General features: G+C 50.4%; 1 protein-coding gene and 1 non-coding gene across 5 annotated transcripts in view; both read right to left on the minus strand.

Annotated features, from left to right (window-relative positions):
* Nucleotides 1-265: 265 nt before the first annotated feature.
* Mfsd4a (major facilitator superfamily domain containing 4A) overlaps nucleotides 266-24,506 on the minus strand; it is a 35,552-nt gene continuing 11,311 nt past the window's right edge. The window contains exons 2-11 of one of the 4 annotated variants that reach the window (XM_045142929.1): nucleotides 23,087-23,285; nucleotides 21,708-21,968; nucleotides 18,242-18,407; nucleotides 17,740-17,855; nucleotides 16,121-16,294; nucleotides 9,241-9,388; nucleotides 4,968-5,038; nucleotides 3,674-3,794; nucleotides 2,246-2,320; nucleotides 266-1,576 (exon numbers count right to left, since the gene is read on the minus strand). In XM_045142929.1, the coding sequence (XP_044998864.1) occupies nucleotides 2,265-2,320; nucleotides 3,674-3,794; nucleotides 4,968-5,038; nucleotides 9,241-9,388; nucleotides 16,121-16,294; nucleotides 17,740-17,855; nucleotides 18,242-18,407; nucleotides 21,708-21,968; nucleotides 23,087-23,285 (1,312 nt within the window). In that variant the 3' untranslated portion in view covers nucleotides 266-1,576; nucleotides 2,246-2,264. Of the gene's footprint in view, nucleotides 2,321-2,916; nucleotides 3,542-3,673; nucleotides 3,795-4,967; nucleotides 5,039-9,240; nucleotides 9,389-16,120; nucleotides 16,295-17,739; nucleotides 17,856-18,241; nucleotides 18,408-21,707; nucleotides 21,969-23,086; nucleotides 23,286-24,506 lie in introns of those variants that run through there. The other 3 variants (XM_004663540.2, XM_045142802.1, XM_045142988.1) reach the window with 3 other exon arrangements.
* Nucleotides 19,189-19,248, minus strand: LOC123458383. Its single transcript, XR_006635641.1, has one exon. It is a non-coding gene; the product is annotated as a U7 small nuclear RNA (small nuclear RNA).

Below are 24,506 nucleotides of genomic sequence, written 5' to 3' on the forward strand. Positions count from 1 at the left end.
ATAAAAGGCCAACTATAAATAAAAATAAAAGGGCTGGAGAGATGGCTTAGTGATTAAGGGGCTTGCCTGTGAAGCCTAAGGACCCAGGTTCAATTCTCCAGTACCCACAAAAACACATGGTGGTACATGCATCTGGAATTTGTTTGCAGTGGCTACAGGCCCTAGTGTGTCCATTCTCTCTCTCTCTCTCTCGCTCTTCCTCATAAATAAAAGCAAAAAAAATTTAAAAGGGCCAACTCTCCTTCATAATGGATAACAGACATACTAAGTTTAAAATGTTTTATTTTAAGAAAGGTACTCTTAGATTTGTTTTAAGCTTTTTTCTATATTAACACATTAATCATCACCTTAGATAGAGCCATTAATTCTTTTTAAATCTGTATAAAAAGAATGTTTTCTTGAAAAACCACAAGAAAAATACAACTGCTTTCTCTTTTCCCAGGTCAGTTATTACAGTTACAGTACATTTACATGTGACCAGCATCTGATGCTTTCCAAAGTATTAACAAAAATAGTTAGAACTATTCCCTTAGACTACCAGCTTTTTGAACAAAAATGTACCAAACATGCTTAATGAGACTGCCAAAAGTAAAAACATTAATTACACAGTTTCCATGTTGGTCATACAGCAAATGCCTCTTACAAACTGAATTCTCTCAGAATTCCTGTGAGGTAGGGTACTTTTAGACGTGGCGCCATCCTGTAAAAACAGTGAGGTTGGAAGCCCTAGTGATCTTACAGGTCTGCACCGCTGGATGGAGAAGCCAGTGCTCGATGCAAGTCTATAGCCAGATTCCAATCCCCGTGCTCCATTAGGTGTCATTCAGAACCAGCAAGCTTGTCAATGCTCACAGACCCAAGAGAGACCTCTCAGTCTCAGGCCTTTGAACCACAGCCCTCAGGACAGGTGGCTGAGAACCGTGATCAGTTGAACTTTCACACTGTGCATGTACCTCTGTATAGACATAGAGACCATGCAGGTGAGCCAATTACTGTAATGGCTGTGTCGTTCCTTCCAGGGGTCATGGCCACAGGCATGCCAGTATTTCCAGAAACCCTGTATTCTTAGCTGGTACAGCTAAGAATGCATTTGTATTTTCTTTATTACCAACCCTTCTGGGGTCTGCATCAAGTGGGAACTTCGGACCCACACTGCTTTCTGTGTATTGTGTGGCTTGAATTGTTTACTAGTCCCAGCTTTTGATGAAAGGAAAAATAGACCTTGACATTGTACAAAATTCTTTCTTTATAAAAGGTATAAAATTCCAATGAGCTAATTTTGGAAGTTCTCAATACTGCTTCTGCACTGTTTAGACGCCAGGCAATATCAGTAAAGAGAAACAGGATGTCCATTTCATCCTCCCAGATGATTTCCGGGACAATTAGCAGTGCTTGTGAGCGGTGGCGTGCTGGTAAATGTTTAACAGCCAGCTCTCAGATCAGCCAGGGTTGCACAGGTTTTGCCCATTTCTGTGGCATGGCTCATGTCAGTGTGCCAAAGGGCTGTCGCTGAGCAGCTGGGGCCCAGCAGCAATGTTGCCACCTGGGTGCCATGGACTTAATGACCTCTGGAGAACTGTTAATAAAATCAGGAAGTGATGTTTTGAATATTCATTCGCTTTGTTTTAAAATATAATTTGTTTAGACATGTTAATTTAATTTTTAGTCATGACCGCACGTAACAACCAGTTCTCAAAATGAAAATTTAGTGGCCAGTTTTTCTAAGCTGGTCTGAGCTGGCCCAGCACACAGCTGAATTAGTGTCAGAGTCCACACTTCTTTCTGCCATTGTAGGGGACGGATGAACTGATTTCCGCAGGGGGAATGGAGGGACTTTTGACTACTGCTAAGTAAAGAGCACATAAATCCTTTGAACATGCCAGGCAATAACTTGGGGTTTTGATTAATTAAAAATATATCTACATGTAGCAATGATCATTGAGATTTACAACTTCAACAGAGTTTTTCAAACTTCAACTAAAAGTGACCTCAAACACAGAGTATGGTCCATGTATGAAGTGGCAGAGGGAGTGACGTGTGTCTTCTGCCTCCCATCTGGGTGTCATGACAAGTACCAGGTAAGCTCTTAATGATGTGCCCAGGGAGGACCTGGGTACCAGGACTCAGTTTATTCGTGGTTAAGTATGACTGGAGAAGATTGACACAAAGAGAGGCCTTCCCTGCGGTACTTGGTTTCCTGTGTCAGCTTGACCACTTTGGTGCTCGTGAGATAAGGGGTCCTCACCTGCCTCTGGCACCTCGTTTCACCTCTGGTAGAACTCAGAGCTCTCCACGCCAAATGACTTGTCTTGGCTAGGAACTATGAGAGAACACACAAACAGCGCAGGTAGCATGTACGGGCAGCTCTGGCTAGTTACAGGGTGATTCATCCTGAGACCTGACGAAGCTGTTTTGTTCCCGTGATGTTCTGTAGCTCACTAGGGAGCATAGGACACAGTGGGAGAGTCAGATCTGGTGTTGGCAAAGTGTTGGTGGAGGGCCTTTGGTTGAGAGGACTGACTAGCTTTGGGGAAGGACATGCATGTGCCTCCTGTGGAAAAGGAACGCAAGAACTGTTAACCATTTGATATTCACCAAGCGTTGAATGTGGGTCTTAAGGAAAGCTCTATGCAGGGGATTGCCTCGGCGGCAAGCACCACGTGTCATCTCAGAAGCTGTTCTAGGGGTTCTGCTGCCTTGCTGGCTCTCCGCACTGAGCGTTTATAGGGTGTAGAAGGCTATTCAGTGAGAAGAGGCCGGGGGTCAGGGGCAACTGTTCTTTCCATCTTTGGTGACTACTTGGCTTTAAAAAAATTTTTATTTATGAGAGAGAGAGAGAGAGAGAAGGGGATAGAGTGGGCTTAACAGGGCCTTCAGCTACTGCAAACGAATTCTAGATGTTTGCACCACCTTGTGCATCTGACTTATGTGGGTCCCGGGGAATTGAACCCGGCTGGGTCGTTTGGTTTTGCAGGCAAGCGCCTTAACCACTAGGCCATCTCTCCTGCCCCTCCTTTACTTGTTACAGAGAGAACACTGGCTCTGCCCAGGCTCTGTTAATGCTCAGCCCATGCAGAACCACAGTCGCTGGGCACCTTGAAAACTCTGGACAAAAGGGCAGGGGAGACTCAAAGTTACAAAACTAGCCTTGGGACGTCCCTAGCCTGGGGTCTCCAGGTAGGAGACTATTCTTAGGAGGCATATCTGCTCTGAAAGAGCTCTTCTCTATTTGGCCAGAAGGATTTCTTTTTGAAGAAGCAATTTGGATCTGAGTCAAAAATCCTAAACTGTAAGGAGATGGCCATTTAGGTCACTGGACCAAGCTCTAGGTGTGGACACAGGCTCTAGCTTCCCATGCCCTCAACAATGTGGAAGAGATTTTTTGGCCCTTGGGTCCATGGCTTGGTGGGGGATGCAGGAAGCCAGGTTCCCTAATCCCCATTGCTAATGGAGAAACTATGAGTCAGCTGTCCCACTCTTGCTGGGCTGAAGAGTCCACCGTGGACAATTGCAGGGAAAGCAGGAAGAGGGGAAAGGGAAGCTGTGGAAAAACAAACATTTCCTTGCATTTTACTTGGAACAGAATAGCACTTCTGGCCCATTAAAATCGCAGCCTTTCCCCTCCCCTGCTGTCTTCCTCCTCTATGTATAAATGGATTTTTTTTTTTCCTACCTGATGAGAGTTCAGGGTGCATCCTGTGGAAAAACAGAAGCAAGACGTAGAAGGTAAAAGCCAGGCAGCCAAAGATCACGCCACAGACCAGGAAACTGTAGCTGCCCTGGGCTTGGAAGACCTACCAGAGGGAAACACAGATAGTGGCCATTGAAATTCCACAAGTAAAGAGCATTGGGGACACAGCTTCAAGAACTGACAGCAACACAGGAATGTGGAGAGAGGGGGAAACTTTGGTCTTCCCAAGTCTAGAGGAGGCAGAAAGAAGTTCTGCCCAAAAGGCTAGAGATGGACTTGGCCACATCCTTAATTGTTTTTCAGTGATGGGGTCTGAAACTTCCTGGAAGTCTCCATATGACCACTGAAACTCCAGTCATGGGAGATGTTTCTAGACCCACAGTCCTGGGTGGAACTTTGCAGTGGTCTACATCTTTTAACGTTTTATTGTGAGCACGTAAAACATGTCAGAGTAGCTAATGGAACCTCCATAGGCCCACCACCCGCTTCAGAAGCCGCACTGACTCCGTCTGTGACCTCCCACTTCTTCCTGGCACCCTAACACCAAAGCCAACCCCAGTTATCCTGTATCAAGGCAGAGGACATCCAAGGTGTACCTCTGCCCGGCAGGGCGCAAGCGGAGGAAAGGACAGTGATGGCTGTGGGGGGATTTTGGAGACCACAAGCCGTAGTTTCTGTGTCCCTGCTGACAGTTACTAGAAGTGTGACTGACCTAGGGCAAGCTACTGCGTTTCAAGTTGCTCTACTGTCAAAAGGGGACAAATATCTCCACTATAGTAGTCAAGGGGAAGCGCTGTTGTTTTTGCTTTTGCTATTTTCCTGAGGAAGCAGAACAAATGAGACACAGGCACGTCAGAGGACAGCTGGGAGGGTACATGACGAGGGCAGGAGCTGGGCTCTGGGTGGCATGGCCTCAGGCTGGGAGGTGTGAGCGTGTGGGCAGGATGGCAAAAGCTTGCTGCCAGCAGCCATGTAAACCGTGCAGGCGCCCAGAGCCAACCGCACTCCCGTGGGTGCTCTCTGGCTCCACTCCCACACGGCCTGTGTTTGCTTTGGACTTGTGCACACGGCCATTAACGTCTCTACATCCCACATTTGGAGGCTTGGCTTTGGAGTCTGGCTTGGCAAATGAAAATAGGGGCCCTGTAGGCTATCTGAGACTCAGGAAGTGGCAGCTTGGGTTTTGAAGGGAACTGGATGCATCTCCACCAATGATCTTCTCGTTTGCCTAGAGGAGCCTAACCCAACCGCCCCTCTCCCCTGTGATCACACCTACCGATCCAACCAGCATCTGCAGCACCATCTCACCGATTCCCGCCCCGGTCACCAGCACCGTGGTTGCACAGCCTAACAAGAGAAGGGAAGGCTATTGAGGACTCTGCACTCGTGACCCTTAGGTACTGTGTCACTGCCTGGCTCTAACACAGGCCCTCCTACCCTTCGAACACTCCTTCTCCTCCCCCAGTTCATCTCATGACTCGGAGTTCAGATTGCCTTTGGGAATCTTCTTCCCCAGCCCTACAGCCTGCATTGGCAGCTTCTCCTCTTGGCCTGACTGTCCTAGACTCTGATCTTTCTGACCCCACTAGCCACTGGCCTCCCTGCCTTCCCCACCAGCTTATATGCCAAGAGGACAACTTCTGGTCCATTCCTGGTGCAGACCAGAACCTCTCAATAACACTGCAACTAGCCATGATACACTTGCTGGGGACTCTGCCTCCTTCCAGTTCTTTTCTTCCCCCTCAGTCCCATCTGTGATGATGAACGATGATGATTTGACAAGATCTACAATCACTTAGGAGACGAGTGCCTGGGCGGGTCTGTGAGGGAGTTTCTAGGTTAGGTTAGTTGTGTAGAAAGACCCACCCTGGCTGTGGGCGTAATCAGTCTATGGGCTGGGCTCCAGGGCTGGAGGAAAAACCAAAGCCACCAGCAGTCACTGCTTTCTGCCTCCCCACTGCACACCCCATGTGACCAGCTGCCACGCCTTCTCCACCATGACGATCTATACCCTCAAACTGTGAGCCAAAGTCATTCCTTTCTTTCTTAAGTTGCTTTCATCAGGTACTTTGTCACAGCAATGAGAAAAGTAATGCACAGACTTGTTACTGAGAAGGGAGCTATTGTCATAAACCTAACCATGTGGTTTATAGGCCTTTGAAACTGGTTGGTGGGAGACATGTGGAAGAGTTTAGAACTTGAAGCTAGAAAAGTCCTACAGTGCTGTAAGCAGAACTTAATGGGACATTCTGGTGAGAATCTGGCACACCAGGAGGCTGAGAAATGTTGACAGCGGAGGCTTGGCTCACTCCCGAGGAGAACAGGACTCTGCAGGGCAATGGGCTAGAGGCCATTTTGCAGAGTCCAGCTTCATTAGGTCCATGTCCTCAGCACTTGAGTGAGGCTAAATTTAAGAACAATGGATTACTATGTTTGGTGAGAAAACATTTCATGACGGCATAGCATTCAGGCTGTGGTAAGATTACTGTTCCCTTCTATCATTTAGCTCTACAGTAAGAGAGAGGAGAGAGGCAGAGGTAGGAGGATTGCTGAGCTCAAGGTCACCCTGAGACTACATAGTGAATTCCAGGTCAGCCTGGACTACAGTGAAACCCTACTTCAAAAAAAAAAAAAAGAGAGAGAGAGAGAGAGAGAGCTCAAAAATATATGAAAAATGTCTTTTGGTAAGGAAAGGTATGTGAGCAAGTTTAAAGCTCCTAATGGAAGAGGGTGCAGGTAACAAAATGTCTATAATTTTTAAAGCAAATGTAACTGTTAGAGATTAGCACCATTAAAGAAAAACCTCATCTTCACTAGGACAATAGGTAAAGTACCATGAGGACAAGACCCCGCCCACTGCAGGTTCTGACCTGTGCAAACGCACACTCACTTAGAAGGAGAGAGCCTAAGTCGGAAATACAGCCGACGGGCTTACTGCTGGAAGCCATGGCCTCGGCAAGTGTCTTCCCCACACTGAACACACAGAAGCAGGTGCAAGTGCTGCCTAAGGGAACCGGGCTCCGACCCAAGCTGTCAGCAGAACTCTGCGGTGCTGGTCATGGAGTACTGGTTTTGCAAGCACAAAAGATGCAAGATGGAAGGGGTCATGGAGTCTTTCTCCATAGTGCCAGAGGGCCTCTAAAGCCAGGCGATGTGCGGCAGGGTCCGAATTCCTGCAAGGCCACTGCGTGACGCCCTGAGGGTGAAGCGTAAGCTGCAGGTGCCAGGACCATGGGGTGGCAGCTGAGCCAAACTGCATGCACACAGTGGGTGCCGAGAGAGGCCATGGATGCCAAAGGCAGCAGAGCTGGAAAGGCAGCGCTCTCCAAGCCCCTTGGAGTCTAGATGATTCCGACATGAGCACTAAATACTGGACACAGTTGCAGGATTTGGCATGCATCCTGCTGGGTTTTTGTCTTGCTTTGTCTTTATCTTACCTTATGTCCCCATTCCTTCCTTTTTGAAAGGAAATGTTGACTCTCTGCCACTGTATATTGAAGTATGGAATTTGTTTTGTCTTTTAGGGGCTCTCTGTGAAGGAACTGCCTTGAATCTCAAAAGAGACTTTGGAATTTTGAACAGCGTTGGGATTGTTAAAAATTATAAGGGATTTTTGAGGTAGACTGAATACATTTTGCATTATGTGGTGGCCATGGGTCTATGAAAACATAGGGATGGAAGGTTATGGCTTAAAACTGAAATGTTTGGATGTCAAGTTGACAAGGGGTAGACTTGTAATGGTTAATGCTGTCAACTTGACAGGATCTAGAATCATGTAGGAGACAAATACCCAGGCACATCTGTGAGAGAGGTTCGAGATTAAGTTAATTGAGGTGGGAAGACCCACCTCAACTGTGGGCCTCACCTTGCTATTGGCTAGGGTGTGGGACTGAATAAGAAGGAGAGAGTGAGCTGAGCACCAGCATTCATCACGGTCTGCTTCCTGACCGTGGAGGCCATGCGACTGGCTGCCTCACCCTGCTGCTGCCATGCCCTCCCTGCTGTGACGGACTGTACCCCTCAGACTGTGAGCCAAGACGAGCCTTTCCTCCCTTAAGTTGCTTCTGTCAGGTATTTTGTCACAATGAGGAGAAAACTAGTAACTCCATCCCTGTCCCTCTGCCTATGCTCGCAAGCTGTTCCTTGCCTTGCCTCCCCTCCCTCAAGAGTGCTTCCATTTCTTCTTTTCTCACTCTCTCTCTCTTTTTCCTTTTCCTACTATGCTTTTCTCAGTCTTGGGCAGCTCACATCTCATCTACTTTCTAAATTCAACACTGCTCATTCTCTTCTCTGAATTCCAAGGGCTCCCAACGGTTCCAGTAATTCATTCAAAAACATCTAGGGCTGGAGAGATGGCTTAGCGGTTAAGCGCTTGCCTGTGAAGCCTGAGGACCCCAGTTCGAGGCTCGATTCCCCAGGACCCACATTAGCCAGATGCACAAGGGAGCACATGCATCTGGAGTTCGTTTGCAGTGGCTGGAAGCACTGGAGTGTCCATTCTCTCTATTTCTCTCTATCTGCCTCTTTCTCTGTGTGTTGCTGTCAAGTAAATAAATAAAAATAATTAAAATAAAAACATCCAGAGGCCCTCTGATGCCGCTAGGCACAGTGCTAAACACAGAGGCCCGCGCTGATGAGGAACAAGCTAGGAAGTATGGAGTAGCTGTGAGCCCTGGTGATGTGACATGGAGAGCTTTACGTTCTCTGCTCTAGGACAAATGGTTCTGCAAGGCAGGCACCGGATTTTGGGCTTGTTATTGTTTGTTTTTGTTGTGCTTGAGAAGCAAACCTAGGGCCTTTGCACATGATAGGCAAGTGCTTTACCACTGAGGAGGTACAACCCCAGCCCAACAAAGGTAAGCATTTTTTATTCCTGCTATACTGAGGGAGGTTCAGAGAGAGGAAAGGAAGTGGGATCACATGAGGTCACAGACCAGCAAATCAAGGCAGGACTAATGCTCGGGTCTGCTATGACCTCAAAGCCCATGCTCTTTCTCTTGTCTCTAGATGGGAGTATGTTGCATCCAAGTGGGCAGGCCTTGTCCCAGTGGGGTACAAAGGAGGGGTATCCTCCTTCTATGGGGACGAGAGGATTCCTAGAAGGGGTTGGGGATTGCTGAGCATTGCCATGTACCAAAGCATGGAGGGACGGAGCATCAAGTCGTCAAGGAATTCTAAGTGGTTCATGGAGGCTACACTGCAGGCTGTGCGGAGCTGGAGAAGGAACGAGCCCCTGAGGGAGATGCGGAGGCTGAGGTCAGCGGTGCGGCAGGCAGAGGGCCCCTCTGCCAGTGTGGAGAGCAGCCTGCTGAGGACTTCTCAGGCCTGGTTGCTGCCAGCACAGGCCAGCCTTCCTACGCTGTTCTAGGTGAGCCAGTGGGTCCGGTGATCACAAGATGGAAGGGAAGGAGACAGGCCAAGACCTGCCTAGGCGGTATCCTGAAGTCATGCGGGTCCAGGCCTGCTCCCAGAAACCACAAACGAGGTCTGCAGAGGAGGAGCTGACCCCAGCTACAGAAAGCAGCTGTGCCTCTCGCCTTGCGACTCACCTTTGTATTGGAGGATATCCTCTGTGTAGGCGAGCATGCTGGGGAAGGTGCTACTCAGAAACAGCCCGAGACTCGCTGTCCCCACGAACAGGAAGATGACGTTGTAGGAGAAAATAAGCAGCAAGAGGAATGTTATCACCACTCCCGCCTGTAGCAGCAGAGGGGCAGACGATTAGAAACGGCAAACTCCACCCCCTTTAAATTCTCTCTAAATTGATAATGGTTATCCCATTTAACCGGTGCTGACTTCACTCTCCATTGGAGAATCTGCTTTTCTTTTTCAGATGGGAGCAGGATCTGAGGAGATTAATGACCCAGCGCACTTCACCCAGGCCCCAGATTAAACCACGGAGGAATTGGGGAAATGAGCAAGAGTGCTGCTTTCTGGGTGAACCTGATATCAGCACAAAGGTGAAGGAGATAGACACTGAGGACACTCAACACCTACCAAAGCAGAGATCCAGAGGCTCCTAAGAGCTCATCACTGAAGTAGGCTTAAAATGCACCCAACATGGCTCAGGGAATTTTGCGGAAGAGGGGGCGGAAAGATTGTTAGATCCACAATCTGGGACATTATACACAGAGACATTGCCTCTCCCCCATAACTGATGGTTACCCCCACAATGCACGATCCACACTCCCCATGGGGTTGACCTGCATCCCCAACGAGGAAGGCCTCTTCATAAAAGGGGCAGGGATGAGGGAAACAATGGTACCAACATGTGTTGTTTGCATACTAAGTATCATATCAAAAAAAAAAAAAAAAAAAGAACTGGCAAACTCGAAGGACTTTCCCGCCTGGGGAGCAGGGTCGTGTGACCAATGCGCCACACTGTGGTCACTGTAGGAACTGCAATATTCCTCAGCGGGAGATCCACAAAGCGCTGAGATACATGCATTGCACAGGGTGGAAAACCCATCTGAACATCTACACAACAGGCCCACCATGTGCACCCGCTAAGCACTAGGGAATAATACAGTTTGTTCCCAAGCTCTCTTCTGCATCCACAGGGAATTCATCCAGGTCATCAGCCCCTCCACAGTGGCAGAGGTGGGCTCTATGATACTCCTCCGCTTCGCTTCTCTTCCTCTAAAAGCCAAGGGTTAGCTGCGTGTGGGGACTCGCACTTGTAACGCCAGCACTTAGCAGACTGGGGTAGGAGAATTTCCACGAGTTTGAGGCCTGCCTGGGATACAGTGAGTACTTCCAGGTTAGCCTGGGCTAGAATGAGATCCTGCCTTAAAAAAAAAAAAAAAAAACAACTCTAAAAAACAATAATAAAAGCTGAGCAAAAGCCCGGCGTGGTGGCCATGCCTTTTGATCCCAGCACTTGGGAGGCAGAGGAAGGAGGATCGCCGAGAGTTCAAGGCTACCCTGAGACTACATAGTGAATGCCAGGTCAGCCAGGGATAGAGCGGGGTTAAAAAAAAAAAAAAATAGCTGAGCAACATGGAGTCCAGTGTGCACAGAGAAAGCCGTGAGCCAGCAGGAGGGGAGGTAGCTGCAGAGACTCCCCTCTCTGGGAATCCAAGCCCAGCATCTAGGGAGGAGCAAGGGCTGCGATAACCAGCTTGGTGTCTCCCAGATTTGGCTCAGACCCCATTGGCAGAGCTAACATATGGCTGGAGACTCCTCCCATGCTCAGAAATCCTTGTAGCTCAGGAAGGTCTCTCCCAAGCATAGTTTTGCTAAAATTACCCAATTTCTAAGTGCTTTGGAATGGTTAGTGATTTCTGTGCAGAAGTCATTTGGGAAAGTAACCAGAGGCCCCCTCCCCCGCCAAGACCGGGAGGCTGAAGCACCTGTCACAGACCCCACCTGGACATCTCTGCACACTTGAGTTTCTCCCAGCAGGGGAGCCCTAGGGAGCTGTCCCCCTGAACCGTAGCTTCTTAATCTTTATACCAAGTAGTTACAAAGGCTGGTGGTAAATGACACAGACACTCTGTAAAGTGTCAAGATTTTTATTTGCATGTGTGTGTGTGCATGTTCACACGTGGGGGGGGCACACCTATGTTTGAGATGCATGTACACATGTGTGCATGTGACCATGGAGGCCAGAGGATGATGTTGAGTATCTTCCACAATCACTCTCTACCTTATTTATGGAGACAGGGCTCTCACTTGAATCCAGAGCTCACCAATTCAGCTAGTCTATCAAGCCAGCTTGCCCCCAAGGGTCCCCCGTTTCCCCTCCTGAGTGCTGGGATCACAAGTGTGGCATCCTGTCTATCCAGCATGCACAGGGGTGCTCTGCATCCCGACTCAGGTCCTCACAATTCCATTTCAAGTGCTTTACCCACTGAGCCATTTCCCCAGACCCAGTGTCAGCTTTGAACCAATGTTAGTCCCAATATTTCTATGAGGGCTTTTATTCTTCTTTTTTGCTATGCTGGGGGTCAAACTTAGTATGTATGCTAGGCAAAGACTGAGCTAGGCCCTGTGTGTGAGCTTTTCTCCATAGCTTTGAGGGGGAAATGCCTTGGGTTTGACTAAGGATGAGTTTAGTGGGACAGCACTTGCCCAGGATTCTCAAGGCACTGGACCAAGGAAAACCAAGGCCCACCCACACCAGAAAATAGTAGACTGGCCATATCTGCTTGTAGCGGGGGTGGGGGAAGCACATAGACCTAAAACCATGTAAGAAATACTATCTAAACATCAAAACATGCCGAGAGAGAGAGAGAGAAAGAGAGAGGGAGAGAACTGAAAAAAAAGTAAACAGGCTGGGCATGGTTGTGCATGCCTTTAATCCCAGCACTCGAGAGGCAGAAGTAAGATCGCTGTGAATTTGAGACCAACCAGGGACTACAGAGTGAGTTCCAGGTCACCATGGGATAAAGTGAGACCCTGCCCCTAAAAACTAAAAAAAAAAAGAAAGAAAGAAATCCCATCTAGTTCAGCACCCCACCCAGTCCCTCTACTTTACAAATGAGGAACTGGGCAGGCAGGAAGGAAGACCCGGGGAGATTTGCTCCCACTGGAAGAGCAAAGCCGATGAGCCAGTTTGCGAGTCCCATCAGCTCTGCCTCCAGATGTCTCAGGCATGAGGTGTTCGAGTCATCCTCAGACTCAGCCTTTTTGCCTTGGAGAAGGTCGCCAAGAAACAGTGGCTGAAGGTACAAAACACATTCCTTAACCACGGAGAGACAGCATAAAAGACTTCTCTCATGCAGCTGGGCATGGTGGCACACACCTGTACACCTGTAATGTCAGTACTTGGGAGGCTGAGACAGGAGGAATGCAAATTAAAGGCATCCTGGGCTACACAGTAAAACCTCATGTAAAAAAATAATTTGAGTTGGCGTGGTGGTGCACGCCTTGAATCCCAGCACTCGGGAGGCAGAGGTAGGAGGATCGCCATGAGTTGGAGGCCACTCTTTGACTACATAATGAATTCCAGGTCAGCCTAGGCTAGAGTGAGACCCTACCTCAAAGAAACAAAACAAAACAAAACAAAACAAAACAAAACAACCCCAGCAACAGCTATATCTATGGTTCCAAATACAACACTTGAAGGATGATGTAGAAGATGGTCCCGTGCTCTATTTGTTATTTCTTTCTCCCCAGCTCAGTCCTTGAACGTCGGAGTAGCTAAGAATCTAGTCTGGCTTCTTGATCTACACCCCTTTAGCCCAGCTGCAAGGCTTCAAATGTCCCCAGGCCAAGGACACTTACTGCTATCCTCATATCTGTGACCTGCCAACTTCAGACATGCACAAAAGCTGCCTTACAGACACAGTACCCTCTCTAACCTCGAGGCCCACACTAAGCTTGCGGTTTCCTCTGTCTGTCCTCTGCGCAGCAATGATTCCTGCACCCTGTTCCTTCCCTGCTGCCCACCATCACTCACAGACCACTGGATACGGTCAGGATTCGACTTCAGAAAAGGACGTGTCCCTCAGCGGTCGAGCACATCCTTAGCGGCCCCCAAACACTCAAAACAAAATAAGATTTGGCTTTATTTGTAACTTAGGTCCAAAAACGGCACTGCTACCGGAGTATGCTGGACATTAATGCCACTTTACAAGAGACACTAAAGGTCGCCTCCACCCACGATGGCTTAGCACATGGAACTCACGAGGCAATGAAAGCCTTTGGCTAGTGCCAAGCACACCTTTGGGTGCCGGCATCTGTCTGGGAGGAGCTGCAGACATCAAGCTGGTGGAAACCTTTGCACTGAGCACACAGTGTGATGAAGACTGACGATGAGGAGAAACTAGAGGGCTGGTGGGCCTGTGACAGTGGCGGAGGGAGACTCCCAAGAGAGGTTGGCTGTGACTGTGTCCTGGTGAAGGATGATGGCAAGGCACTTGCAGCCAAGGGTGTCACTGGAGCGGACTTAGATGAAGAAATGAGCAAAGAAAATTCTAACAAAATAATGAGCATCTCTGCCATTGTTTGCATCTTTCCCTCTCTCTCTGCTGTATTCACAGGTGTGTAGGCAGTTATGTATTCACGTGTTCGTGTGTGTGTGAAGGTCAGAGGTCATTACTGGATACCTTCTTCAATCACTCTCCACCTTATTCTTCGAGACCGGGCCGCACTGTATCTGGAGCTCATGCCTGGCTTTTTTTTTTTAAATTTTTTTTTTTGGTTTTTATTTTTTTATTTATTTATTTGAGAGCAACAGACAGAGAAGGAGGCAGAGAGAGAGAGAGAGAGAGAGAGAGAGAGAGAGAGAGAGAGACAGACAATGGGCACGCCAGGGCTTCCAGCCACTGCAAACGAACTCCAGACGCATGCGCCCCTTGTGCATCTGGCTAACGTGGGACCTGGGGAACCGAGCCTCGAACCGGGGTCCTTAGGCTTCACAGGCAAGCGCTTAACCGCTAAGCCATCTCTCCAGCCCTCATGCCTGGCTTTTATGTGGGGGATAGGGATCCGAACACAGGCCCTCGTGTGTGTGCAGCCAGCACTTTACCCACTGAGCTATCTCCCTGGTTCTCATTTGGATCTTGAAAGGCCTACATGGTAAAGGCTTGGTCCCCGCTTTGGGAGGAGGTTGGACCTGTAGATGATAGGATCTTGGGGGAGACCTTTTGGTCAATGGAGGCATGCCCTCAAAGGGACCACGGAGCCTGTGATGTTTCTTAGGTCCCTTTACTTCCTGGCTCATGGGGTGAACAGTATGCCCAGATCTACTCTGCCTGGCACCCCCACCGGAGGTCCAGAGCAGTGAACACCCCTGGCATAGACCGGAACCTCCAAAAGTGAGAGCTGCGTAACTCTTTTCTCTCTGTCCTTAGCCCAGGCATTTCACTCTCATAGGGAAAGGCAACTTACTCAGGCCCGCTGCTGTGGTTGCTCCAGCCCTGTTCTTGAACCCTATTTCCTTTCTGCCTACACCCCGACACTCAAGTGAGTTCTGCCCACTCCACCTCATGAGGCAGAAGAGTCTTTTTGCCTCCCTCATCCATCCAGAACCCTCCCCTTCTCTTGGTCCCTAGTGTGACTCTCCCCTGGTGTGGCCGTCACACCCGCCCCTGCAGTCTGTCCCTCCGCACAACAGCCAGAGGCACTGTACTCCCTTGCTTATTTACTGCCTAAGCTACCTAGACAAGGAATGACTTCCTGGAGACATTTAAAGAGACACTGAGGACTCCTTGGAAGGGATGTCACACAGGTGAACTTGATGGAAAGTTGGACTACTTGACCCTGTGGGTTCTGTAATCTGGAGCCCTTTCTCATAGATGGTGACATGGGCGTACATCAGGGCCCTGGTCTTCACTCATTGTTTGGTCCAGACTCCTGCTCCCAGGCAAGCCAGTTCCTCAGTCCAACTACATGCTAGTCTGCCCCCTCCAAATCTCCTGGGGAGGTGGCAGAGGGCTCCAACTAGCTGGGCACCGTGAGAACAGGCCAAGCCTGCGTCCCTCACAGTCCTGGTAGTTATCAGCTGCTCTGCTCTCTGTACCACAGTAATCATCTCCTATGGCCCCGTGCTTTTCTTTTCTTTTTTTTTTTTCTTTTTCCCCTAAGGAAGGGTCTTCCTCCAGCCCAAGGCTGACCTGGAATTCACTCTGTGGTCTCAGGGTGGCCTCGAATTCAGGGCAATCCTCCTACTTCAGCCCCTCAAGTGCTGGGATTAAAGGTGTGTGCTACCATGCCCAGCTCCTATAGCCCTACTTTTTAAAAAAATATATTGTTTAATTTTTTTATTTGAAGAGAGAGAGAGAGAATGGGTATGCTGGGGCCTCTAGCCACTGTGAACGATCTCCAGACACATGTGCCACTTTGTGCATCTGGCTTTACTTAGGTACTGCAGAATCAAATCTGGGTCCTTTGGCTTTGCTGGCAAGCACCTTAACCACCAAGCCATCTCTCCAGGCCTCCTATGGTCCTTTCTATCTGTGTTTTTCTGGGTATAAGATTAAAGGCCCAGAAAGGAGAAGGAACTTTTCCAAGGGCACACAAGCAGGTTCCACCTCTTAGACCTCCACCCTTCCTTATCTGCACCTCTCCTCCTCTTGGTCTATATCCCTACAAGGTGAGCAGAATCTCCTCCTGAAATGCTTTGAGCCTTGTTTAAAAAAAAAAAAATAGCTGAATTATGGGCTCTAAGAAGGGAAGGGAAGCTGGGTGTGGTGGCTCATGTCTGGAATCTCAGCACTCTGGATGTTAAGGCAGTACTGCCATGAGTTCAAGGCCAGATGCAGCATGTGATGCAAGCATGCAAGGTCACACATGTGCACAAGGTGGCGCACACATCTGGAGTTCCATTGCAGTGACTGGAGGCCCTGGTGCTCCAACTCCCTTTCTCTCCCTCTCTCTCTTTTTCTCTGTCTGTCTCTCAAATTAAAGGGAAAAAGACCAGTCTGTTGGGCTTTCCAAAAAAAAAAGGTGGGGGGATGAAGGGCATTACACGTGGCCACTTACCACATTGACAAACACCATGGTGGATGGCCTCACTCTTGAGGAGACAGGGATGGAGATGAGTCGTCCCAGAGTGATGAAGCCCCAAAAGAGGCTGGGGAGATAACCGGCTGCCTTGTGCCCCACAGACAGTGGCTTCTCCACAGCATAGCTGTATACAAAGGCAGAGTATGCACCCTGTGGAGAGAGAAGGCCTTGCTGAATACAACTGCTGCCCAGGTTGGAGCAGAAGTGGGGAGGGCTGAGGACGCTACTGGCTTTGTCCCCTGAGGGAGCCGAGATCACACAGCACACTCACTCCTGAGCTGAGAACTGAACAGAGATACCACAATTCCCAAGAGGTGTCTCTAGGTCTCCATGGCTCTCCATGGAGCCTGGGCAGAAAGGCATAGCTTCCTGGCTAAAAGCAAAAAGGCATGCACACGCATCTCATTTTATAGATGAGGGAGCACAGAGAGAGAGAGGACACACTCAAAGTCACCTTGAAAGGTGCAAGTCAACCAGATCTGTCAAGAATGTTTTCAACAGGGGCATCTGAACAGAGCCTCTGTCAGGAATGCCCTCCTATAGCAGTTAATCAATCAGCCAGCCTCGCCAGACTGTCCTAATCTCGTCCTAAAAGATTTCTGGAAAAGGCACTCAAGTGTGAAAGAGGTCACCCATGAAGCAAACAACTGGGCTCAAGTCCTACCTGTAGTTTGTTCACATGAGCTTGTAAAGCCAGGTTTGTGGTGCGTGCCAGGAGGCTAAGTACCCTTGGGTTCATCGGGTATGACCTCTAGCTGGGGGAACAGAGCTCTGTCCTTTTCAAAAATGTGGGTCACAGCCCAAGTATGGTGGAATGTAATTCTATAATCCTGGCACTTGGAAGGATAAAGGAGGAAGAGCAGGAATTCAAGGCCAGCCTGGGATACCTGACATCCTGTCCCAAAAATAATTGGGCTGAGGAAATGGCTTAGCAGATAAGGCATTTGTCTGCGAAGCCCAAGGACCCTGGTTCGATTCCCCAGGACCCAGGTAAGTCAGATGCACAAGGGGACACATGCGTCTGGAGTTTGTAGTGGCTAGAGGCCCTGGCATGCCCATTCTTTTTTTCTCTCTATCTTCCTCTTCTCCCTCCCTCTCAAATAAATAAATAAATAATCAAACATTTTAAAAAGAAAAGCAAAAAAAAAATTTTTTTTTTGGCTTTTCTCGAGGTAGGGTTTTGATCTAGCCCAGGCTGACCGGGAATTCACTATGGAGTCTCAGGGTGGCTTTGCACTCATGGCAATCCTCTTACCTCTGCCTCCCAAGTGCTGGGATTAAAGGCATGTGCCACCACGGTCGTCCAAAACTTATTTTTAATGAAAGTCACTTATCATTGGAAATCAAAATAAAACACCAAACAGGCCTCTTTTTGGAATTAATAAAAATAAAAAGAAGTGGCCAGGACAGAGTCTTGATTCCAGTGACCTGTAAGCACCCTGGGAGATGGGTTATCACAAGACCCTAGTTCACAGTTTCCAGTCCCTGTACTGCAGGTGAGGCCCTGGGAACCTGGTGAGCCTCCCTCCTCTTGCCAGCCCAGGTGTCAGGGTGGGGGGCTCCCCAGAGAGGCGCGGTCTCAGAGGCAAGCTCACCACCATCCCATCTGTCATGAACAGGACCAGAGCAGCAGTGATGTGGATGGCGAAGAAAGAGTAAGGGGCACCCTGGAAGTTCTTCCTCTGGCAGCAGCTGAACAGGTCCTGCTGGCCTGGAAGAGGCGCAAAGAGCGGGGCTGAGTCTCGGCGTCTGCCCTCCCCCTTCTGCACACCCGAGGGGAGCGGCTGGCAGTCAGGAGAACCCTGGCAGGATGGAGCCACCTGCGGCCTCCGCCTCCTCTAGTTTTCAGCTACAGAAACCTCTGCTCTTTTCCTAGTGCTGTTGGAACCAAAACTCAGAGAGGCCCAGTAATTCCCCCAAGGTAACCCAGGCAGGCTGGGAAGGCTGGAAGCCGGAGCCTTCCTGATTCTCTTGATCACTTGGCTCCATCTCCTGACTCACGAGACTGTCAGGACCAAAGATTGTTTCTAACCATTATCACGGTGATCTGGGGGTGAGGTTACCAGGGCAGCCAGGACAGGTCACGAGAGCCCGCACCTGGGTGTGGCTGAAACTTGGGGGCCAGCGAGGAGGTGTCTTCCTTCTCAGGAGGCCGGGTCTCCAGTGCGAGCTCATCTGCGGCCAGGAGCAGTGGCTTCCTCTGGCGGCAGGTCAGCAGCCGCTCCTTGGACAGCAGGAACAGCACGGCCAGGGGCACGGGAAGCTGGGGGCGGCAGAGGGTCAGCAGTGCCTGGCCTGCGGCTGCGCCTCTCTGCGCTGTTTGGCCCAGGCCACAGCTACACCGGACTGAGAGAAGACAGCTCTTCGCAAGTGCCCACCTCACCAGAGCCATCGCCAGTGCATGTGCCAGGGGCCAAGACACCACACAGACCGATGTGAGCGCTGCCCAGCCCTGGCCACCCCCATTTCCCACACAAGACAGACAGGCCTTTCAAAGCCTGGGCTCACTCAGGGCCTCCCCCTGATGACTCAGGACAGGGCCCAGGGGTAACGGCCTGCTAAAGCCCTTATTTTGAACACTGCTGTGGTGTGACACCTCACGCTGTGTCCTGCTTTTGTCTGTCACATCTCTGTAGAATGTGATTAGGGCTTGGGGACGCGGTTCAGCAGACAGCACTTGCCCAGCATGGACAAGGCCCTGGGTTTCACCTCTAGCACTTCCAAGAAAAAAAAAAAAAAAGGTGATGGAGGGATTATTCCCATTTTCTGGATGGGACAACCGAGATTCAAAGATATGCTATTAGAATTTGAAGATTCCTGTGAGGTCAACTAGAGCACCAGCGAGTGAAGAGTTGAGGTCACACAGTTGGCATGGGCAGGGCCAGACTGGAACCCAACATCCTGATTGTTCCCAGCAGGTCCTAAGAGGGTACAGACAGCTCTGTCAGGAGCTTGTTGTCTAAGCAGGAAAATACAGGCACGGGTGACTAACAGGTGTCCAATTTTTGTTGTTGTTGTTGTTTGTTTGTTGTTTTAAACTAGGCAAGGGTTTTACCACAGAAGCTAGAAAACCTGTTAGACAAATTCTAAAAGCTGTAACGCTTAACAAGTGCCTGTTTGAGAAGCACCCCTTCCTCAATGTTCAGCTCTCTGATGAGGCCCTAGTCTCACCAGGGCTCCCCAGAGCCTCAGGAAACACCTCCTGCTTCCGAGGTTGCCTGGAGAAGCAGCTACTACGTCCCTACGGTGCTCCTGCCCAGGCCTAATCACCCTCGCTGTCAGGAAGCTCTGCCAGGTCTAACCACTGGCTGACTGCTGCCCAGCTCCTCTGCTTGAGAAAAAGGGGAAGCCTAGGGAGCCCCAGAACATTCCAGATGTGAATGCAGTCAGCTAATGAATGGGCCAGGGAGGAATGGAAACCAGGTAGATGGGAGGCTGACCTGGCAGGGCACTGCTCTGGGGGAGACCCTTGCTCTCCCCAAGGGGAGGCTGGCTCACAACAGTCTGGAAGACAAAACCCATCATGCCCTATGTTCACATCTCCCTATGGGGACCTTGAGAATGGAGGAGCCACCTTGGCATCTACCTTTTTTTTTTTTTGAGACAGGTTTTCTAGCCCAGGCTAAGTAGTTGAGACTGGCTTTGAACTTCGAGGTCGTCCTACCTTCAATTCTATATGCTACCATGCCTGGTGAGAGATTTCTTACACAGTCCAAATTGTATCAGTCAGTGTGCTTGGGAGATAGCTTGGTGGATAAAATGCTTGCCTTGAAAGACCTGAGTTTGATTCCCTAGGACCCATGCTGGGAGATTACAGCACATGCCTGTAATCCCAGTGCTGGGGAGGCAGAAATAGGAGAAACTGGCTGGCCAGCTAGTCCAGCCCAATTGTTGAGCTCCAGGACAATGAGAGACCTTGTCTCAAAAAGAGGTGAGTGGAATTTCTGAAGATGACCCCCAGGGTTGTCCTCTGGCCTCCACATGTTTGTGCACCTGCACACACATGCAAAAACAAAGCAAAATTTTGTCAGTCAAAGTCATAGCTAGATACGGCGGTGGCACATGCCTATATGCCCAGCTACTCAAAAGGCAGAAGGATCTCTTCAATTCAGGAGTTCGAGACCAGCAGCACAAAAGGACCCTATCTCATTAACAACTCACAACAACAAAGTCAAGGTCACATAGCCCTGGCAGCTGCAAAGCTACACGCAGGATCCTGCATAGGAAGAGACCTGTGCCTCTGCCCTCAGGGAGACCCAGCCTTTCCTCCAATGACTGGGGAAACAGGAAACCCCCACACCAAGGCTGCTGCAGCAGCAGCAGAAAGCCTGGGAGAAGGCCAAGGGGAAGCAGCTGGGCTTAGTCCTGGCATTAAGTGGCCTTTCCAAGGGAGGTGGGTGGGGTGGGAGGAGAAAAGCTTCAAAGCTGATTGGTTGGCATTGCTGGTAGGAACACACCCAGTTTTTACAGAAATCCCATTCGGGGACATTACTGCCACCTTGAAAGCCAGCTAAAGCCAGATCGATGTGCACATGGGTGCGTATGTGTGAGTGTGAGCAGGCCAGTGCACACACAGCTGCAGTATTTCTGTGGTGGGCAAGACAAGCTAATGGTTTTGGAAAAGTCCAGAAATCCTGCAGCAAAGTCTCCCCCCAGGAGGCAAGTCCACTGCTGAGAGTCCCACTGACCATGAGGAGCAGCACTAAGGGGGAGGGTGGCCGGGTCTCTGCCAGTGAGGGCGACCCGGCTCTGTGCTGGCACGTGTGACTGGGCAGGGGCTAGGGTGCTTTCTGTCTAATGCCAGGCATCCTCTGAGATGCTGCCGCAGAAACAAGATGACCTAGTGTACGGAGGCTTTGTGACAGGGTGACAAACCATATGGAGCTGCTGTCCAACAGCCAGACCGATGACCATCTGGAACACTCTCCGCCCCAGCCCCATGGTGGGCTCAAGCCAGGAGTCCCAGCAGCTCAGGTGCCTAGTCTGTCCCTCCCCAGAATGATGGGCAGAGCATGGGTTCCCCATCTCCCTTCTGCTCCCCCTGTGTTAAAATGCAGACACTAGAGATTGCCAGACAGAACCAGAGTCACTGCTGACCTGGCCAGGTACACAAAACAGGCCTTGGCGTCTGAGCCAATCAAACAGTAGGTGGTGTTTCTGCTCAGTTTCCACCACAGACTGATAGGCCCTCTCTTCCCCAAGCATCAGGCCCCAGAGAAGAAGCTACTCTCTGCTGTGGCTTTTCCCAGGGCCCGCTTCATGTGGTTGTGGAAGAAAAGAGCTGGTTTTCCAGAGCCTCGGATCACTTGAGAGCTGACCCTCATTTTGCTATGCTAAGCCTTCTCACTACCTGCCTGCTTCGAAAACTGCAGATGTAAAGGGTCAAAGCAGAGGGTCCTCAGAGATGATCCCTGGAGGTCATTTCTCTTTCCCTCCTGCTTCCTGCCTGCACACATTAGCTCCATGGTTCTCAGAATCTGAAGACTCTGTATTGGGGTCCGCTAGGTGGGGAGGCATGTGCTATTCCCAAGTACCCCACTCTGCCCACACTGGTGACACTCACATTGATAAGGGCCATGATCCAGAAGGCGTAGGACACGTGGTTCTCTGCTGCATCCTTTGGGGGTGACTTGGTGATAGTCTGGTTAGACCAAGGCTGGGCTGTTGAATGGTGCTGGCCCAGGACCCTGGAGGCATGGAATAGGTGACTTCTGGAGGTGACATTGTGTGTGCTATTTCCAGGAAGGCAGTTGGCTTCTGATAGGAAGGGGTCAGCGATCAAGGGGCTCAGCAGGGCACCAAAGCCCACGAAGAAATGCAGGACCTAGGAGGGGTTGGGCACAGCTCAGTTGTGACTCAGGACTTTCACCTAGAGGGGGACACTTCCCTTCGCCTTCATCTCATGCCCTAGCTGGGGAGCCCTGCCTGGCCCCAGGATGGGAAGAAAGAGTCAGGAAGCAGGAGAAGGAAAGATAAAGAGAAAAGCCCCTCTCACTGTGCTCTGGGCTGGGAAAAGCTGGGGTGACAGTGAGTAAACCTCTCACTTTCTCTTATTTTCCCAACTGTCAACTTTATTGGATATAGAAACACGTTGGGGGGTGGTGGTGCTGGAGAGATGGCTTAGCAGTTAAGGCTCTTGCCTGCAAAGCCAAAGGACTCAGGTTCGATTCCCCAGGACCCACATAAGCCAGCTGCACAAGGTGGTGCAATGTGTCTGGAGTTCGTTTGCAGTGGCTGGAGGCCCTGGTGTGCCCATTCTCTATCTGCCTCTCCCTCCTTCTCTGTACTTCTCTCTCTCAAATAAATAAGTGAAAAATATTAGAAAGAAAAAGAAACACCTTGGGCACGATGGAGGCACATGTCTGGGTCTGTCTGTGAGGGCATTTCAGGGAGGTTAACCTGAAGAGGGGAGATGCACTCTGAATGTGGGCAGTGCCCTGCCATGGGCTGAGTTTCCAGAATGAATCAAAAGGAGACAGCCCGCTGATCTCTAGCATGTCTCTCTATGTTTTCTGGTTTGTGCCACAGACCAAGCCCCCACCCCCGCCACCCACTACCGTGCCTTCCCGTGATGCACTTCTCCTGCGCCATGAGCCAGAACAAACCGCTCTTCTCTCAAGTTGCTTTTTGCTAGGTATTTGGTCACAGTGATGAGAAAAGTAATGAGGGGAAGAAAAATAAGAGATGAGGAAGGAAGGAGAGACAGGAGAACAGCCAGTCAGCCCCCTGTCACCCTACTTTTTCACTGGCACTGCAGGGCAAGCCGGGGTCACCACTCCACTGCAGAAATGAGGACGCCCAAGCTCAGGTACTGGGTTATTGCTGGAGTGGCCCAGCTGGCTTGAGCCGTCACCCTACCCCTGGGGAGATAGATGGGGGGGTGGGGGTTCTGGGGAAAGTCCTATACTCTACCAACCATCTGGCCACCTCCACCCCACTTACCTGGAGGAAGAAGGCCGAGTCCTTCTGGTATATTCTCACCAGTTGCATGTTGGCTACAGTGTCGATGCAGCCCATGGCCAGGCCTGCCAGTGCCATGACTGAGGCCAACACCTTCACATCATGGCAGAAGGGGATGACCACGAACACCAGGGAGATGACCAGGGTGGAGGTGAAGAGAGCCCATAACGACTGTGCTAGACTGGGGCAGGGGAGAAGCTGAGTCAGTGGAGGGGCTCCGAGCCTGCCCAGACGGCACCTCCTCCTCTCCTTGCACGGCCAGGCCTTGGGGGACCAGCCATTTCTCGGCCACCAGCGAGAAGGTCGCTGCAGTGGGCTGTGGGCGGCTGACCGGGCCACGTCCTCGGAGAGCAGCACTTGCTCACAGAGCTGCCGTGAGCATGCCGGATGTCACTGGAATACGTTGCTCACAAAGCCTGACTGGTATTTTATGTGGCTTAATAGCTTAAGTCGGGGCTGAGGTGAGAGCTCAGCTGGCGAAGTCCTTCCTCACAAACAGGAGGAGCTGAGCTTGAGCCCAAAGCCCGTGTAAAAAATGCTGGGTTTGGCGCATGTGGGAAATCCTAGTGCTGGGACTTAAGAGACCAAGGGATCCCTGAAGCTTTCTGGCTAGCCAAGATAGCCTCATTGGTGAGCTCCATGCCAATGAGAGACGCTAAGTTAAAGGAGGCTAGCTGTATTCCTGATGACCCCTGAGGTTGTCCTCTGGCCGCCACATGCATATGCACTCCCGTCCCCGCGCGTGTCGACACATGGAAACACACATGCACAAAAGCTCCACACTCCCATGCCCCTTAAATTGATCAGTTTAAGCAACGCTGTGCAATTATATATTCCTATCCCCTTTAAGCATCTCCTGCAAGTCACCAAGACAAGCTGGAAGAGGAACCCAGGATGAGCTTGACTCCTCTTGCCTGGGGCAAGGTGCACTGCATGTGCCTTCCACACAGGAATGCCCCCGAGAGCTGTTCTTCCCAGCTGTAGGCCTGGGCTACCAAAACCAAAGTCATAGCCTAGTGTTTGGGTAATCTGGTGATCCCTCTAAAATGATAGCGGTCAGGGGCTGTGTGCCTGCCTAAGCGACTGGAAAGGAAGCCCCGAGGCTACTCCTACTGAGACCTGAAAGGTTCCCAGCTCAAACCGTGGATAGGTCAAGGTCCTCTCGGGGCCTTCTGCCCAACAACCAGAGGCTCAGAGAAAGAATTAAAGACTTGTGCATGTGTGTGTGCGCAGCGTGTGTGCGCGTGTGCATGCGTGTGTGTGTGTGTGTGTGTGTGTGTGTGTGCTGGGGAAGAGCTTGGGCAGTAAGAAGTCTCTGGAGGTTGTGGGAGAAGTTGCTCAGATTATGAAAAGCTGGAGAAGCGGGGGTGGAGGGGCCCCAGAGACCCAGCAGACTGTCTTG

Source organism: Jaculus jaculus, chromosome 1 (genome assembly GCF_020740685.1).
Source record: "Jaculus jaculus isolate mJacJac1 chromosome 1, mJacJac1.mat.Y.cur, whole genome shotgun sequence".
In the NCBI taxonomy this organism is placed as follows: Eukaryota; Metazoa; Chordata; class Mammalia; order Rodentia; family Dipodidae; genus Jaculus; species Jaculus jaculus.